The sequence below is a fragment of the Hylobates moloch genome, unplaced genomic scaffold (assembly GCF_009828535.3).
Source record: "Hylobates moloch isolate HMO894 unplaced genomic scaffold, HMol_V3 SCAFFOLD_7, whole genome shotgun sequence".
Lineage (NCBI taxonomy): Eukaryota > Metazoa > Chordata > Mammalia > Primates > Hylobatidae > Hylobates > Hylobates moloch.
Genome location: NW_026652282.1, coordinates 84,975,750 through 84,994,330, shown reverse-complemented (window position 1 = coordinate 84,994,330; position 18,581 = coordinate 84,975,750). Strand labels below are relative to the sequence as shown.

General features: G+C 38.8%; 2 protein-coding genes across 3 annotated transcripts in view; both read right to left on the bottom strand.

Annotated features, from left to right (window-relative positions):
* Positions 1 to 12,386, bottom strand: part of GPRASP2 (G protein-coupled receptor associated sorting protein 2) — a 112,953-nt gene extending 100,567 nt beyond the window's left edge. For both annotated transcript variants that reach the window (XM_032757325.2, XM_032757323.2), the window contains exon 1: positions 12,281 to 12,386. The gene's annotated coding sequence lies outside the window, so the exon portion shown is untranslated. The remainder of the gene's footprint in view (positions 1 to 12,280) is intronic.
* Positions 12,387 to 13,584: 1,198 nt separating this feature from the next.
* Positions 13,585 to 15,963, bottom strand: ARMCX5 (armadillo repeat containing X-linked 5). Its single transcript, XM_032757328.2, has one exon. The coding sequence runs from the start codon at positions 15,788 to 15,790 to the stop codon at positions 14,117 to 14,119; it is 1,674 nt and encodes a 557-aa protein (XP_032613219.1). The 5' UTR covers positions 15,791 to 15,963; the 3' UTR covers positions 13,585 to 14,116.
* Positions 15,964 to 18,581: the final 2,618 nt, after the last annotated feature.

The window sequence follows — 18,581 nt, the reverse complement described above, 5'->3', positions numbered from 1 at the left end:
ATTATTACCACTTTATAGAAACAAAAAAAAGAGTATGAGTACTATGAACAGCATGCCAAAACCTGGATAACCTAGATGAAATGGATGCATTCCTAGAAACATACAATTTACCAAAACTGAATAATTAAGTAATAGAAAATCTGAATAGACCTATAACTAGTGAAGATATCAAATCAGTAATCAAAAAACCTCCCAACAAAGAAAAACACTGGACCAGATCATTTCACTAGTAAATTTTACTAAACATTTAAAGGAGAATTAACAGGAATCCTTTTCAAGCTCTTTAAAAAATAATGAAAGAAGAGGGGCTACTTCCTATTAGCTTGGTACCAAAGTCAATGGTACTCTAAGAAAGCACTAACAACCATAAACCAATATCCATTATGAATACTTATGCAAAATTCTCAAGAAAATACTAGCAAACCAAATCCAGCAGCATATTTGAAAAATTATACTCCATGGCTGCATTAGTCCGTTCTCACACTGCTATAAAGATACTACCTGAGACTGGGTAATTTATAAAGGAAAGAGGTTTAATTGACTCACAGCTCTGCATGGCTGGGGAGGCCTTAGGAAACTTACAATCATGGTGGTAGGGGAAGCAAGCACATCTCACATGGCAGCAGGTGAGAGGGAGAGTGCAGGAAAAACCACCATTTATAAAACCATCAGATCTTGTGAGAATTCACTCACTATCATGAGAGCAGTATGGGGGAACCGCCCCCATAATCCAATCACTTCCCTCCCTCAATAGGTGGGGATTATGGGTCCCTCCCTCAACATGTGGGGATTACAATTTGAGATGAGATTTGGGTGAGGACACAGAGCCAAACTATATCATTCCATCCCAACCCCTCCTAAATCTCATGACTTTTCACACTTCAAAACACAATCATGTCTTCACAACAGTCCCCCAAAGTCTTAACTCATTTACGCATTAACTCAGAAGTCCACAGCCCAAAGTCCCTTTTGAGACAAGGCATGACCCTTCTGTCAATGAGCCTTTAAAATCAAAAGTAAGTTAGTTACTTCCTAGATACAATGGAGGTATAAGCATTGGATAAATGCTCCTGTTCCAAAGGGGAGAAATTGGCCAAAACAAAGGGGCCACAGGCCCCATCCAAGTCCAAAATCTGGCAGGGCAGTCATTAAATCTTAAAGCTCCAAAACGATCTCCTTTGACTTAATGTCTCACACCTGGGTTATGCTGATGCAAAAGGTGGGCTCCAACGCCCCTGGGCAGCTCTGACCCTGTGGCTTTGCAGTGTACAGCCCCACTCCCAGCTGCTTTCACAGGCTGGTTATTGAGTGTCTGTGACTTTTCCAGGTGCACAGGGCAAGGTGTCAGTGGATCTACCATTCTGGGGTCTGGAGGATGGTGGCCCTCTCCTCACAGCTCCATAAGGCAGTACCCCAGTGGGGACTCTGTGGGCTCCAACCCCACATTTCCCTTCCACACTGCCCTAGCTGAGGTTATCCATGAGGGTTCCACCCCTCCAGCAGACTTTTGCTTAGACATCCAGGCATTTCCATACATCCTCTGAAATCTAGGCAGAGGTTCCCAAACTGCAATTCTTGACTTCTGTGCACCCACAGGCCCAACATCATGTGGAAGCCACCAAGGCTTGGGGCTTGCATCCTCTGAAGCAACAGCCTGAGCTGTACCTTGGCCCCTTTTAGCCACAGCTGGAGTTGAAGCAGCTAGGACACAGGGCACCAAGTTCTGAGGTTGCACAGAGCAGAGGTGCCCTGAGCCCAGCCCATTTTTCCCTCCTAGGCCTCCAGGCCTGTGATGGGAGGGGCTGATACCAAGATCTCTTACATGCCCTGGAGATATTTTCCCAATTGTTTTGGTGTTTAGCATTTGGCTCCTTGTTACTTATGCAAATTCCCTCAGCCAGCTTGAATTTCTTCTGAGAAAATGGGTTTTTCTTTTCTATTGCATCATCAGGCTGCAAATTTTCCAAACCTTTATGCTCTACTTCCCTTTTAAACATAAATTCCAATTTCAGATCATCTCTCTAAAGTTCAAAGTTCTACAGATCTCTAGGGCAAGGGCAAAATGCTGCCGGTCTCTTTGCTAAAGAATAGCAAGATCGATCTTTGCTCCGGCTCCCAAGAATTTTCTCATCTCCATCTAAGACCACTTCAGCCTGGACTTCATTGTTCATATCAGTATCAGCATTTTGGTCAAAACCATTCAACAGGTCTCTAGGAAGTTCCAAACTTTCCTACATCTTTCTGTTGTCTCTGAGCCCTCCAGACTGTTCCAACTTATGCCCATTAGCCAGTTCCAAAGTTGCCTCCGCATTTTCAAGTATCTTTATAGCACTGCCCCACTCTCTATGGTACCAATTTACTGTATTAGTCCATTCTCACACTGCTATAAATATACTACCTGAGACTGGGTAATTTATAAAGGAAAAAGGTTTAATTGACTCACAGTTCTGCATGCTTGGGCAGGCCTCAGGAAACTTTCAATCATGGCAGTAGGAGAGGCAGGCACATCTTACATGGCAGCAGGTGAGAGAGAGCATGCAGGAAAAACTATCATTTATAAAACCATTAGATCTTGTGAGAATTCACTCACTATTGTGAGAACCACATGGGGGAAACCACCTCCATAATCCAATCACTTCCCTTCCTCAACAGGTGAGGATTACAGGTCCCTTCCTCCACACGTGGAGATTACAATTCGAGATGAGATTTGGGTGAGGACACAGAGCCAAACCATATCAAGGACCCAGAGGGACTTATGCCTGGAATGTAAGGATGGTTCAACATACAAAAATCAAACAATATACTATACCCTATTAACAGAATTAAGAGAAAAAAAAAACACATCATCATCTCAATTCACGTAGAAATAGCATTTTAGAAAAATTCAACAATCCTTCATGAAAACAATAACACTAAACAACCTAGGAATAAAAGGAAACCTCCTCAACTCCTCAACAAAACAAAGGACATACATGAAAGCCCCACAGCTAACAACATATTCAATGGTGAAAGACTGAAAGCTTTTCCCATAATATCAGCAACAAGACAAGAAGTCCATTTTTCCACTTCTATTCAACATAGTATTTAAAGATCTAGCCAAAGCAATTAGTCCAAAAAAAAGAAATAAATAAAAGGTATATAAGTTGGAATGGAAAAAAATAAAAGTATCTATATTTACAGATGGCATGACTATACATATAGAAAACCCCAAAGATTTTCCCCAGAAATGGTTAAAGCTAATAAACAATTTCAGCAAAAGTGCAGGATACAAAATCAACAAAAATGTGGTGTATTTTGTATACTAACAATGTACAATCTGATAGGGAAATTAAAAAAAAATTATTTATTTTTATTTATTTTTTTTTGAGACGGAGTCTTGCTCTGTCACCCAGGCTGGAGTGCAGTGGCGCGATCCTGGCTCACTGCAAGCTCCGTCTCCTGGGTTCACGCCATTCTCCTGCCTCAGCCTCCCAAGTAGCTGGGACTACAGGCGCCCACCACCACGCCCAGCTAATTTTTTGTGTTTTTAGTAGAGACGGGGTTTCACCATGTTAGCTAGGATGGTCTCGATCTCCTGACCTCATGATCCGCCCACCTCAGCCTCCCAAAGTGCTGGGATTGCAGGCTGAGCCACCACGCCTGGCCAAAAAACTATTTCATTTACAATAGAATAAAAAAAAAGTACTTAGAAATATGCTTAACTAAGGAAGCCAAAGACTTACACACTGAAAACCAGAAAAGATATCCTATTTAATCGATCAGAAGACTTAACGTTGTTTTCAATACAATCCAAAGCAATCTACAAGCTTCCGTGTAATTCCTATTAGAATCCCAATGATGCGTTTTGCACAAGTAGAAAAAACTATCCTAAAATTCATATGGAATCTCAAGGGACAACGAATAGATAAAACAGCCTTGGAAAAGAAGAACAAAGTCGGAGGACTAAAGCCTCCTGATTTCAAAACTTACTACATATAACTAAAGTAATCTAAATAGTATGGTACTTGAATAAAGACAGACATATAAACCAATGGAATAGAATAGACAGCCCAGAAATAAACCCTCAAGAATATGTTCAAATGATTTTTGACAAAGGTACCAAGACTATTTAGTGGGAGAAGAATAGTGTTTTCAAAAAATGGTGCTGGGACAACTGGATAACCATATGCAAAAAAAAAAAAAAAAGTTGGACCTTACCTTACTCAATATTCAAAAATTAACTCAAAATGCATGAAAGACTTAGCAGAGAAAGAAAGTAGGATAGTGCTTCCCAGGGGCTGATGGGAGGGAATAACAAGGAGTTATTTTTTAATATGTATAATTTTAATTTGGAATGATGCAAAAGTTCTGGAGATCAATAGTGGTGATAGTTGAACAGCAATGTGAATGCACTTAACACCACCAAATTGGACAGTTAAAAGTGGTTAAAATGGCAAATTTCATGTCATGTGTATTTTAGTATAATGTTTAAAAAAATGAAATGTACAACTTATGGGTAGACCTTAAAGTATACTAGGGACTTTAGTTAATAATAATGTGTCAGTATTCATTTATCAATTGTAAAAAAAAGTACCATACTAATACAAGATGCTAATAATACGGGAACCTGTGGGCACCGGGTGGCAGAGGTGGGATATGGGAGAAAAGTAATATATGGGAGCTCTCTGTATGTACTTTCTGCCCAATTTTTCTGCAAACCTAAAACTACTATAAAATATAAAGTCAGTTTTTCAAAAAGCCAGTATTATTGCATTTTTGGTGTTTTACTTCTGTTTTTTTCCCTATATGTTTTAAAAGCCAAATGCGTAAAACTATAATTATAAATCTGTTAATAGACACACAGTATATAAAGATTGAATTTGTGACAATAACAACATAAAGAGGGAGATGGAAGTATAAAGGAGCAGAATTTTCTATATCATTGAAACTAAGTTGGTATTAATTTAAACTTGGATGTTGTATAGTTAAGATATTAATTGTAATACCCAGAGTAACCACTAAGAAAAAAAATGGAAAAAAATACAAAAAAAAAGAGAAACGAGAAGTGAATGAAAGTGATACACTAGAAAAACTATCAAATTATTTTCCACAGTGGCTGTACCATTTTATATTCCCACAAGCAATGTATAAGAGTTCTAATTTCTCCACATCCTTGCCAATACTTAGGTTCCATTAAAAAATTATAGACATACTAGTGAGTGTGGAGTGGTGTAACTATGGTTTTGATTTACATTTCTTTAAAGACCAATAATGTTGGGCATCTTTTCATGTGCTTGTTGGCCGTTTGTATATCTTCTTTGGATATATGTCTATTAAAGTCCTTTGCCTAGTTTTTAATTGTGTTATTGGTCTTTTTATTGATTGGTAAAGTTATTTAAATATTAAATACCATTATTTTTGGTATACTAGAAAAAGCACATTAACAGGAGTCTCAAAAAGGCAAAACCTTTCAGCCATTTTCTCTTGCTTCTTATCCACTTGGGATTTACACACCAAGGGGTGATATTCACTTAAGTTTCTGTTTAACCAAAACTTTTGACTCAAAATAAATTATTATCTGTTTAAGGAATTGAAAGGTGAAATAAATCCCCGCTAGAGAACAAACAATATTAACATAGAATTCTTAATTAAAGATATATACTGCTTAGGGTCACTTTAGTGCAATCAGATTATGGGATTTGCTGTAGCACAGAATGGAGTTCTAACATAGGAGATCAGATCATATGTTTGCACACACAACCATTTTCTCACTTTTCATTTTGGATCATATATTTCAGTGTGCCTAACTTTCTTCTCTGGTAAATAAATCAATTCCCCAAAAAACATTAACATCAATGAGATCTAGACATGTCTGAAAATCCTGTAAATATCACCTTAGAGAGAAAAAAAAATTCTCAGCGAAGAAAATGGAATTTCATACGTTACAGAGCCTGTTCCCACAACTTCGGGTATTCAGCTAGGTCAGTAATAAGAAGACACTGCCAAGCATGGTGGCTCTTGCCTGTAATCCCAGCACTTTGGGAGGCTGAAGTGGGTGGATCACAAGGTCAGGAGTTCAAGACCATCTGACCAATATGATGAGCCCCCATCTCTATGAAAAATACAAAAATTAGCCAGGGCGTGGTGGCGTGCGCCTGTAGTCCCAGCTACTCTGGAGGCTGAGGCAGGAAAATCGCTTGAACCCAGGAGGCAGAGGTTGCAGTGAGCCGAGATCGCACCACTGCATTCCAGCCTGGGCGACAGAGCAAGACTCTGTCTAAAAAAAAAAAAAAAAAAGAAGACACCATTAGTTGTGAATGAACATTAACAAAAATGTGTAAACGTGTTAAGTATATTTTAGAAAATAAACTGTCAGACTTTATTTTACATAGTACAAAGATGATTGTCTAAACTGTTCTTACCACCACCAAGATGATTTAAGCTTTTATACATTTTGAATAGAAACTTCCTTCAAGAAGAGCTTAGTAATCTTAATGTTGAATTATATCATCTAATATAGTTTTGAATCATCATTTATTATCATGCTAATTATCAATAACTTATAATTATCTGAAGTGTCTCAACATATCTGAAACAGCTGAAAGAATAAAAGGTCCTATAATAGTAAACTCAAGTTTGTTAGTGCTATGAGATGACTTCTATTTGCATATCAGGAATTTTGAATATTAAGCTCAGGCAAAGAAAAAATGCTTTTCTCTTCAGACAATTCTTCAGCCTCCAAAATCTTTCTAATAAGCATTTTGCTGCTTACAAATTGATTTGTATTTGTATTTGTATTTGATTTTAATTTGTATTTCCAATTTGATTCTTTTCTGTGAGTTTAGAGAGCTTATTTATTGTCTTCAACATTAGTAAAAACATAAAAGAAAGAGATACCATTTTCATCATCAGATTGGTAGATATGTTTAAATATGCAGAGAGTACTGCTGGTGAGTGTGTGGGAAATGAGGGGCTCTGATATACTGAGGAAGCATATGATATAATCCCTTTGTAAGGAGATTTCTAGTGTCCACTAAAACAAAAAAATGCCTACGACCCAAGACACCGCAAAGAAGGACACAGCCCTCTGTGGAACAACAAAGGGAAGAGAGAAGGGTAAGAGTGAGTAAGGGTGGGGACACAGAAAAGCCAGAGATGTTATTCTAATAAAGATCCCACTACATGTAAGGAAGGATACATCAAAAGTGGGGAAAAAAACATTATTATTTCATAACAGCATGTATAAATAAAATTTTAAAAAATTTAAATTGCTTTTCTTTAGGGAACATGGAGGCTTTGGTGACACTGAGGCAGAGTTTTAGTTGAGTAGTGGAGAAAGAAACTAGATTGCAATTGTGTGAGGACTGAGTAGGAGATGAGAAAGCAGAAACAACAAATGCGGAAAACTTCATTATTCTGAAAGGGTGGAGAGAAAGATAGCTGGAAAAGTGTGAGTTTAGTGTTAGGAAAAGGATTTTTTTCCTCCCAAGGGAAAAATGATTATATGTTCCATGCAGATATGGGGAAACCTATAAAAATAGTGGGGTTAAAATACAGGAGAATGTAAATAAGTAGGAAAGCGAAAGTCCCTAAGAAGAAGCAAACACTGACAGAATTGAAGAGAAAAAATATAGTCTTATAATAATAGTAGGAAACTTCAAACCCCATACTTAATAATGAACAAAGCATCTAGACTCGAGATCAATAAAGAGATACAGGACTTGAACAGTGGTATACATCAACTAGACCTAACAGACATATATAGAACTCTGCACCAAACAATAGCAAAAACACATTCTTCTAAAATAAGTCTCAATGAACTTTGTAAGACTGATATCATGTGAAATATCTTCATTGACAATGGAGGAAGCTAGGAATCAACGCCAGAAAGAAAAATAAAAAATTCACATATATATGGAGATTAAACAACACACTCTTAAATAACCAATGGGTCAAAGAAGAAATCACAAGGAAAATCATAAAATACTTAGAAATGAATAAAAACAAGAACAGCATAACTAAACTTATGGGATGCAGCAAAAGCAGTGGTCAGAGAGAAGTTTATACTATAAACATCTACGTTAAAAAATAAGAAAGATCTCAAATCAATTACCTAACTTTACACCTTGAGGAACTAGAAAAAGAAGAGCAAACGAAACCCACAGCTAACTGAAGGAAGGAAATAATAAAGATTCGAGTAGAAATAAACAAAATAGAGAATGGAAAAACAGTAGAGAGAACCAATGAAACCAAAAGTTGGTTCTTCAAAAAGATAAAGAAAATTGACAATCTTTTAGCTAGAGACAAAAAAAGAAGACACAAATATCTAAAACCAGAAAGGGGGAACATTATTACCAGCCACACAGAAATTTTAAAAGATTAAAAGTACACAACGAACATTTATACACCAACAAATTAGATAAATGAAATCAACAAATTCTTAAAAACACATGTAAATTACATAAACGGACTCCAAATCTGAATAGAAAAAGACACTGAACTGAATAGAAAATCTCAACTGACCCATAAACAGTGAGGAAATTAGACCAGTAATCAAAAACTTCCCCAAAAAGAGAATTCCAGGACCAGACGGTTTCACTAGACAATTCCAACAAACATAAAGAAGAGTCAACAACAATCCTTCTCAAGCTCTTCTAAAAAGTAGAAGGGGGAACATCTTCTAACTAATTCTACGGAGCCAGCATTACTCTGATACCAAAACCAGATGAAGACATCACAAGGAAACATTACGTACCAATATCCCTTATGAATATAGATGCAAAAATTATCAACAAAATTTCAGCACAACAAATCCAACAGCATATTAAAAAGATTATATACCATGACCAAGTGGGATTTATCCTAGAAATGCAAGGGTGGTCAACATAAGAGAGTCAAACGATGTAATATACCAGTTGAATAGAACAAAAAAATCTGCACATGATCATCTCTGTTAATACAAAAAAGATATTTGATAAAACCTGATATCCTTTAAAAAAACACTCGTAAGGTTAGGCACAGAAAGGAACTTCCTTACCATGATAAAAGACATTTATGAAAATCCCACAGCTAATGTCATATTCAATAGTAAAAGACTGAAAGCTTTCACTGGGAAGATCAGCAACAAGACAAGCATGCCCGTTTTCTGCACTGTTATTCAAGTTATAGCCAGATCAGTTAGACCGGAAAAAGAAATACATGGTAACCATATAAGAAAAAAGAAGATAAAGTATTTCTATCATGGATGACATGACCCTATAGATAGAAATTTCAAAAGAATCCACAAAAAAACTACTAGAGTGAATAAATTCAGCAAAGTTGCAAGTGACAAAATCAATACAAACATATCAGCTATGTTTCTATACACCAGCAATGAACAATCTGAAAAAGAAAGAAAATAATTCCATTTACAATAGCATATAAAAGAATGAAATATCTAGGAATAAATTTAACTAAGGAGGTGAACAACTTACATACCTCAAACTATAAACTATTGCTAAAAGAAGTTAAAGACCAAAATAAATGGAAGGGCATTATGTCTTTATAGATTGGAAACTAAATATTATAAAGAGGGCAACACCCCCAAGCAAAATTTCAATGTGAAAATTCCAAAGACTTTTTTGTATAAGTGGAAAAGCTGACTCTAAAATTGACATGGAATGGAAAGGGACTCAGAATAACAAAAACAATCTCGAAGCAGAAGAACAAAGTTGGAGCACATACACTTCCTGATTTCAAAATGTACTACAAAACCACTGTAATCAAAATTCTGCAGTTCTTGATGAGATACAGATGTCTAGTTTCATTCATCTGTATATGGATATCCAGGCTTCCTAGCACAACTCAAAATGGATTATAGACCCAAAAGTAACTATGAAACTACTAGAAAAAGAAAACATAGGAGAAATACATTGGTCTGGGCAATGATTTTATGGATAAGACCTCAAAAGCACAGGCAAAATAGCAAAAATAGACAAATGGGATTATATCAAACTAAAAAGCTTCTGCACAGCAAAAGAAACAATCAGAGAGTGAAGAGATAATCTACAGAATGGGAGAAAATATTTGCAAACTATTCATCTGACAAGGGACTAATATCCAGAATATATAGTCATGTATTGCTTAACCATGTGGATACACTCTGAGAAATGTGTCCTTAGGCATTTTCACCATTGTAAGACTATCATAGATCCAGATTTTCCTAAGACTTTCTAAAAGAAGAAGCGCAAAAAGCTCTTCTATTTAGAAGAAGAAAAGTACTACTTACAAATACCTAGATGGTATAGCCTACTACATACCTAAGCTGCATAGTATAGCCTATTGCTCCTAGGCTACACACCTGTATAGCATGTTATAGTATTGAATAATGCAGGCAATTGTAAGACAGTGGTAATTACTCATGTATCTAATCATATAAAAGGTAGAGCAAAAATTTGGTATTATATTCTTACGGGACCACTGTCATACATGCAGTCCATCATTGACTGAAACATTGTGTAGAACACGACTACACAAGGAGCTCAAACAACTAAACAACAAAAACACAAATAATTCAATTTAAAATTGGCAAATTATCTGAATAGGCATTTCTCAAAAGAAGACATACAAGTGGCCAAAAATTATATGAAAAAACACTCAACATCGCTAATCATCAGGGAAATGCAAATCAAAACCACAATGAGATATCATCACACCCCAGTTAGAATGGCTATTGTCAAAAAGACCAAAAAAATAACAAATGCTGGTATGGATGCTGAGAAAATGGAACTCTTATACATTGTTGGTGGGAATGTAAGTACAGCCATTATGGAAAACAGCATGGAGATTTCTCAATAAACTAAAAATAGAACTACCATATGATCCAGCAATCTTACTGCTGGGTATGTATCAAAAAGAAAGGATATCAGTATATCAAAGAGATATCTGCACTGTCATGTTTATCACAGCACTATTCACAATAGCCAAGATATGGAATCAATATAAGTATCCATAAACAGATGCAAGGATAAAAAATGTGCTATATATACACAACAGACCACTATTCAGCCATAACAATGAAAGAAATCCTGTCATTGGTGGAAACATGGATGAACCTGGAGGACATTATATGAAATAAGCCAGGCACAGAAAGATAAATACCACATATTATCATTCATCTCATCTCACAGAAGTAGAGTGTAGAATAGTGGTTACTATTAGGATGGTGCAAAAGTAATTGTGTTTTTTTTCAATTAAAAGTTAAGAGAATATAGGGAAAGGAATGGGGAGGGAAAAGTTGGTTAACAGATACAAAATTACAGCAAGATAGGAGGAATAAGTTCTAATGATCTATATAGCAATGTAGGGTGACTATAGTTAACAATAAATAATTGTATATTTTCAAATAGTGAGAAAAGATTTTGAATGTTCCCAAAACAAAGAAATGATAAATATTTGAGGTGATAGAAACACTAGTTACTCTGATGTTTAAAACTATACAACTTTTAGAAGAAAACATAGGGGTATCTTTGTGACCTTGAATTTGGTGATGAATTCTTAGGTATGACACCAAAAGCACCAGCAACAAAAGAAAAAAATAGATAAATGGGGCTTCATTGAAATTAAAAACTTTTGCATATCAAATGACATCACCAAAAGTGAAAAAACCTACAGAACAGGAGAAAATATTTGCAAATCATATAGCTAATAAGGGGCATGTATCCAGAATATATATATTTTAAAACTCCTACAACGCAACAATAACCAAAAACACAATTAAAAACGAGCAAAGAACTTAAACATACATTCTCTAAAAAATATACACAAATGGCCAATAAGCACATGAAAAGATGCTCAACATCATAAGACTTTTGGGAAATGCAAATTAAAACCACAATGATATACTACTTCACACCTCCTAAGATGGCCATTTAAAAAATAATGGAAAATAACAAGTATCAGCAAGAATGTGGATAAACTGGAACCCTTGCATATTGCTGACGGGAATGTAAAATGGTACAGGCACTGTGGAAAACAGCTTGGTAATTCCTCAAAAAGCTAAACAAATCATACAACCCAGCAATTCCACGTCTAGGTATATACCCAAAAGAATTTAAATCAGGGACTCAAACAGATACTTGTACTCCAATGTTCACTGCAGCAATATTCATACCAGCCAAAAGATGGAAACAACCTAAGTGTCCATCAACAGATGACACCTCATGAACAATCTAGGAGATGACTTCGCATCCCACAATTCCCATCCAAGGAGAGACCATCAACTTTGTGCTTTGACACAAATACATACACACCCCACACTCACCCTTCTCTTTAGCTGATGTTGGAAAATTCCATAGCCATCAACTGATTAAGTGTGTGCTCCACAGGGCATTTGAGACACAGAATTATTTCCAAAGGGTCTGGTCCAATTGTATTTTGATGATCTCCAACACTGAGAGTAGTACCCACAGCTGGTATTACAGGCTACAGGAGTTCTGTGGATTAAAAAATGTTATAAAGAACTTCAAAAATCATCTAAATTGAAGTTTCACATTGCAAAAAAATTACCTTGCTTGTTTCCCTTAATGCACAAGTGTAGCTAACTGTGCTTCATTTAAACTTTTAGATGTACCACAATAGATTCACAACTGATCCTAGTAGAAATTAAACTAGAGATAGCTATTAAAAGTAGGGATCCATTACACCATATTGAGATTTTCCACTTTAGACCTTCCCCTAAATGCATAAAAAGTTAGGAGAGGAAGGTCAACAGAAAGACCATTTGTATACTGATCCTAATATTTATATTTCCCAATTCTGGGCAATAAATTAACAGTAAAAGAGGCAGGGGGTAGAACAGGCAAAGGTGACCCCAAAATCCTAAACTATACATTGTCATTCTATTCCACAAACCCTTGCAGAGAACCTAGCTTTAGTTAAGAATAAACAGGACAAGCTTAGTATAGACAACATGGCTTCAGCTCTATAAACTATGCAAATAGACAGAACAGTGGGTTTTATGGGAATTAATTTCTTCCTAACTACACACTTCTAAAGGAATTTGGTATCCTGTGGCTATGCCATACATAGAGCTGAGCTCTGACCAAAAAGAATCAGCACAAACAAGGGGCTGCTACCAACTGTGGTACAAATCACCAAGTCCAAACATTGGCCAGAAAACAAAGGTAAGGAGTAAACAGTCACCAGGATGAGACAGACGAGATTATCTATCAAGCAGTTTCAGTGGGTAATCCCCAGAAAGACTCTCTTCTGAGGCCCAGGACTTCAGGGGGAGAGAATCGCAGATGAAGCAGTAAATCTGATACCCCTGGATAGGGAGGGAGCTGTTGAAGACACAGTGGGGCTGGGTCCCTTCAGAACCACACTTCCTGTGCAGCTGTCCATGGCTTACTGAATAGGGGTGAGAACCAGGAATCCTCTTGGGGTTAAAAAGCTTCAAGGCATCCTGATGAGATATTTTATGTGAAAAGCTGAGCACAAGTTCCGGAACTGAGACTACAATGAAAGCATCTGTGTTCCCTTCCTCCTTACTCCCTTCCCCAGAGCTGCCCAGATAGGGCTTCATTCCTCATTTGAAGCCCTATCAGTAGGAGCCTACAGACAGCTAATAGCACAGTCCTGTCTTCTTGCACAGAGTGATTCTACTCCTTAAGTATGTCAAAACTAAATAATCTGTCAATGTGAACTTGTTTTGTTTGTGCTCCACTACAGACACACAGGTAGTGTTCTTCACCATCTTTATGCTCTCTGTGCTTTATCCCCCCAGACTAGATTTCAACTGAAGAACTAGGACAATATTTTCACCAGTTTTAGCATGCAACTTTATTAACAACATGTAAATAAAATCTCAAAAGAATACACTTGTATCAATATAAAGCACAGAAGTATAGCTTACTCAGGATGAATAGATTCATTATCAGGTCACGTTGCAGAAATACTAAAAATATCTCAATTTATATTATATAGCACAATAAAAATCAGCACATGTTCAGGATCTCAAGATTAATTGGTATCCATAAAATTGCCTCCCTCAATCAACATGGAAAACATAAGTATTGAATTTATAATTACAATATGCATTGGTTTCATATTGCAACTCCAAAAAACTGTTTGAGGCTTTATGAGAACAGAGGGGTATTCAGAGTTTGAGTATTAATCGTATGACTTTATCTCTCACTTCAGGATCACTGTGCTCTGCTAAGTCTTGGAGTTTCTGACCAAACTGTTTTGCTTCCTGGAATATTGAAATAAGCTCAGATTTAGTGAACTTTTCCTTGGTAAACAGCTTTGCCTTTGTTTTGAACTGAAAATTTATATTCTCAAATATTTCAATAATATTAAGAATATTGCCCTTTGACTCATTCTTGTTAAAGGGTGCAACCAATGATGAAAGTACTTTGGCACTGACCAGTTCTCTTGTATTGGCGTGATTTTTAGACAAACACGAAAACACTTTTAAAACATAAAACTTGGTTTTGACACTTCCCTTGTTTAACAAGGTGAGGAAATCTGGAATATAACGGGTAATCACATAGTGATCTTCAAATTTTATGCTCAAGTGCCCTAGTAATTTCAGTCCAGCCAGCTGCACAGGGGAGTTCAAGGGGCAAGAGATTATGCCTTTACAAACTTGATGTATATATGACTCCCCTGATTTTGGTTCTTCGGAAGACTCAGAGCTGTCATCCACCATACTTAAAGCTCTAGGGTGTTCTTTAACATTGGGATTATTGACCAAGTTTTCAATCATAACAGTAATACCTACATCATGAATTATATCTTGAGTAAATGGATAAGCAGGACTGATGCCCATTATCATTGTAGCTATTTCATGAATGAAAGGATCCTTAGTTAACTTAAGGAGGGCAACAAGTTTATCAAACTCTTTAGGCTCTAAACTAAAGCCACGTGATTTGCAGTGGCAGGCCTTCGGATTAGGCCCATACTTTTCCCTTTGCCTAATCTGTTTCTTGATCTCAGCTAAGGTCTGGTAATAAGGCCCATGATAAGGTGGGATCTTGGTCAAAGGTCGAATCCCCAGAGGAGTTTCAATCAAGGTCTCAACCAGGGTCCAGTTTCCTTCTGGAGGCAAGGATTGCTCCCCTCCTTCAACTGGAACTAGGACAATATACCTGGCCCTTGACCATGCTATTACCTTTTGTTTTATAGTAAGTGTGGGTTTGTGTGTGGGCTTAGGCTTTTCCTGGATCTTAGGTAGGGGCTTATAAACTTGAAGAGAGGTCTCTTCAGGCCAGAACCAGGACCCTACACTAGGCTCTTCTCCAGTCCAGAACCAGGAGCATGTATTTTCTTCATCCTCATCACTGGATTTCATCCCAATGCTGGCCTCTTCCCTTCTGTCAGGTCTGGACCCGGTATTGGCCTTATCATGTGACTTGGCATAGGACCTAATATTTGCCTCAATGACAGCAACAACCTTGACTTCAGACTTGGTTACAGTACTGACCCTAGACATAGGCATGGCCTTTGACTTGGTTTGTGGCACTATACTGCGTTCTGCCAGGGGTTTTGTCTTAGTCTCAACCATGACTCTAGTCTTAGTTGTATCTTCCACCTTGATCACTTCCCCTGTCATAGCCATAGCCTCCCTGCAGGTCACTGTATGTGTCCCGGTCATTGCTTCATCACCAGCTTTGGCCTGGGTCACTGATTCTGTTTTCAGTTCTGCCTCAGCCACTGCCTTGGCCTGGGTTTTACCATTCACTCTAGCAGCGGCAGGACCACTGATTCCATCTTGCAGGCCAGCCTCAGCCTTTCCTCTAGCCCTTGCTTCTGTCCCAGAGTCAACCATGTTCCAAGTTTAAGGCAAGAACAAGTTATATACCCCCACCCCTGTCTCAGCCTTGACTGAAGTTCTGTCCCGGTTGGTGTTTTCATACAAAGTCCAGTAGTCACTCTGTCCCCTTTCCAACTACAGGCTCTGCCAGTGATATAGAAAACATGCAGAGGAAGCTCACTCAAGGTAGGGAAGGATGGCTGTGCATGGGCCCAGCCCTGTGGAGGGTGGTGGTGGTCTTCAGCCACTCCAAGGCCACCAGATCTGCCACTGAAGTAGGACCTAGGGGTGGAGGAAGGAAATGGGGCTTTGAGTCTCTTCCAACTTTTTTCTCCTCATGCTGATCAGCACAGGGAGACAGGAGAATATGGAGATTCAGTGCTAGGTGAGAGAGGTAGATAATTAGCAAGCTCTCTCTCCCTTCATTTCACCCACTCCCTACACTTCCAAGTGCTATCAACCTTCTTTCCAGTCACCAAACAGGAGCATAAGGAGTAGGAAAACTGGATGAGAAGCTGAAGAATCCCTTTAGTGGTTCTTGACCCCTGCTGGAGCCAAAGCAGCTCTCCACTACTCCATCCTACAGGTCTACCCAGGCAATCCCCACACTCATACCAACCTGCACTGATCTGGAGTAACTTTCTCCTCCTTACCTTGCTTCCAATGGTGACAAGCCCTACAGCAGATCTACAGGCAGACCTATGGACAAATAAACAAACAGGAGAATGTGGAAACTGATCTCCTGGTGACAGACCTTGGTCCCTGGCCCCTATTCTTGCCTTTCCAGATACATTTTGTCTAGTGTTTCCCTCCTCCTAGTCCCCTCTCCCCCACTGCTTCGTTTCAGTGCTATTCCTCCTCCTCTTTCCTATTGCCCACCATCTTCCTCTTCAGTGAATGCCCTAGAATGTCCCTCGTTCAGATTAGACTAGGTTCAAGCATGAGAGCAGGACAAGCAAGTGGAGAGTGGGAAAAGCAGGTCTTAGTATTCTGTACCCCCACAACTTACCAAGACTCCCAACTAAATCAGCAGCAGCAGGGGGTGGGGCAGATGGGAATAATTGGTAAAATGACAAAACAGAAGAGATGGAATTCTCTAGTCGAAGTTGCCCCCCTGTCCCTGTACCTTTACACCAACCTTAACAGATACAGGACAATTTTCTCTTCTTCGTAATTTCCTAGTTTTAAGTTGGGTGACCATTTTACAAAACTTCACAACTGACAGTTCCACAGACCTGGGAACAGAGCTACCTACAGGGATTCACAGAAACAGAGACCAATAAATGAAGACACAGGAGTCAGTTGAGGCTGTCTTTGGTAGAGACCAGCACCTAGGACACAGATTCTTTCTGGATATAGGTACCTGTTTGGCAAACATTTTCTATCTCCCCTTTTCCTCCCACTCCTAAATCTCCAAGCCCCTCTGCTCTATTCTCAAAGTCTGACAATTCCTATACAGAGACAACTCAAACATCCCTACAAGGTAGTAGTAGTCGTGTTAGTAGGGACGAAATGCCTAGATAAATCACGGAGGCTGGGAAAAAAATGAAAAGTATTTATTTCCGTATTTCATCTGGGTTCCTATGTTTCCTTCCTCTCTCCCAAAGCCTATCATTTTCTGCAACATAATGCAGGTAAGGGAGGACATGTTAGGAAAGCTGGCAGAGAGTTCTGGAGGCTCCCTTACACTCCTGCCTACTCTAATCTTAGCCATCTACCACCTCCAAGTACTGCCTCCCAAGTACTGCCCACTCTGTAAAAACGAGGCCAATTTTCTTTTCCTTCTCTCCCCTTGAGGTCTGCTGTCCCCTACAGATCTTTACAGAAACATAGAGTGCTGCAAACTTAGGAACAGATCTACACATAAAAACGCATGATATACGCCCAAAGAACAAATGAAAAGACAGAGAGACGTGGTTATTAATGGTCAGACCAGTAACCAAGACATGAGACCCTTTTCGAATCCAGAGCCTTGATTATCAAACATTTACAACCTCTTTTTACATTCTCTCCCTCTCAGGGGTCCCCAGACAACTGTCCTCGCCTGTGGAAGTAGCCCTCTCTTCCTCATCTAGTCTGCCTTTTCCCTGCTAGAAGCTGCAATCTTTTTCTTCCCAAGCATGGTCTGAGGTGAACCGAGTGTATGCAAATCAAGCTAGCAAAAGGTAGATCATTTTTTTAATTGTTGTGTGCCATTCCAATTACCCATCTCTCTCTCCTCACTGCCCGCCTCCCATGACGAGGTCGCGTATTCAGTGTTCACCTCTGATATCCACATCCGCCCCCAAGCGATGCCCACCTTCTCACTAACCTTCTCTGCTTGGATCAGAGGCAGTTTTCTTATTTCCTTGCCTCGAGGTGCTGTGTCATACAGCAGCAGGAACAGACAGTCAGACACAAGGACTCGAGGCAATGGCGGCGGCTGTGTATGGGGATTGACCCGGCACCTGGGACTCAAGACGAGATAACCGCTTTATCAGATTAAAGACTGCGAGTGGCAAACTGTTCTCACTTTTGGTATTCTTTTCTCCTTCCTGTTCCCAGGGCTCCTCAGAACCTCGCACGTAGTTACCATTTAACATCTACCTTTTCCTCCGCAGTCCAGGTTCTTCCACGTCCGGGTTACCCACAACGGCAGTGGGAGGAGCTAGAGCGCAGTTTACGGGGATCCGGCTTATGGAAGCGGAGTGATATCAGGCTTTGTCTAGCGCCGCGACTCTTTTTGTCGGAGGGCTCCCCGTCGTGTACCCTGTGGCCGCTTCAGGTATTGGAATGCGCAGGGGCGAATTCCGGATATAGGGAAAAC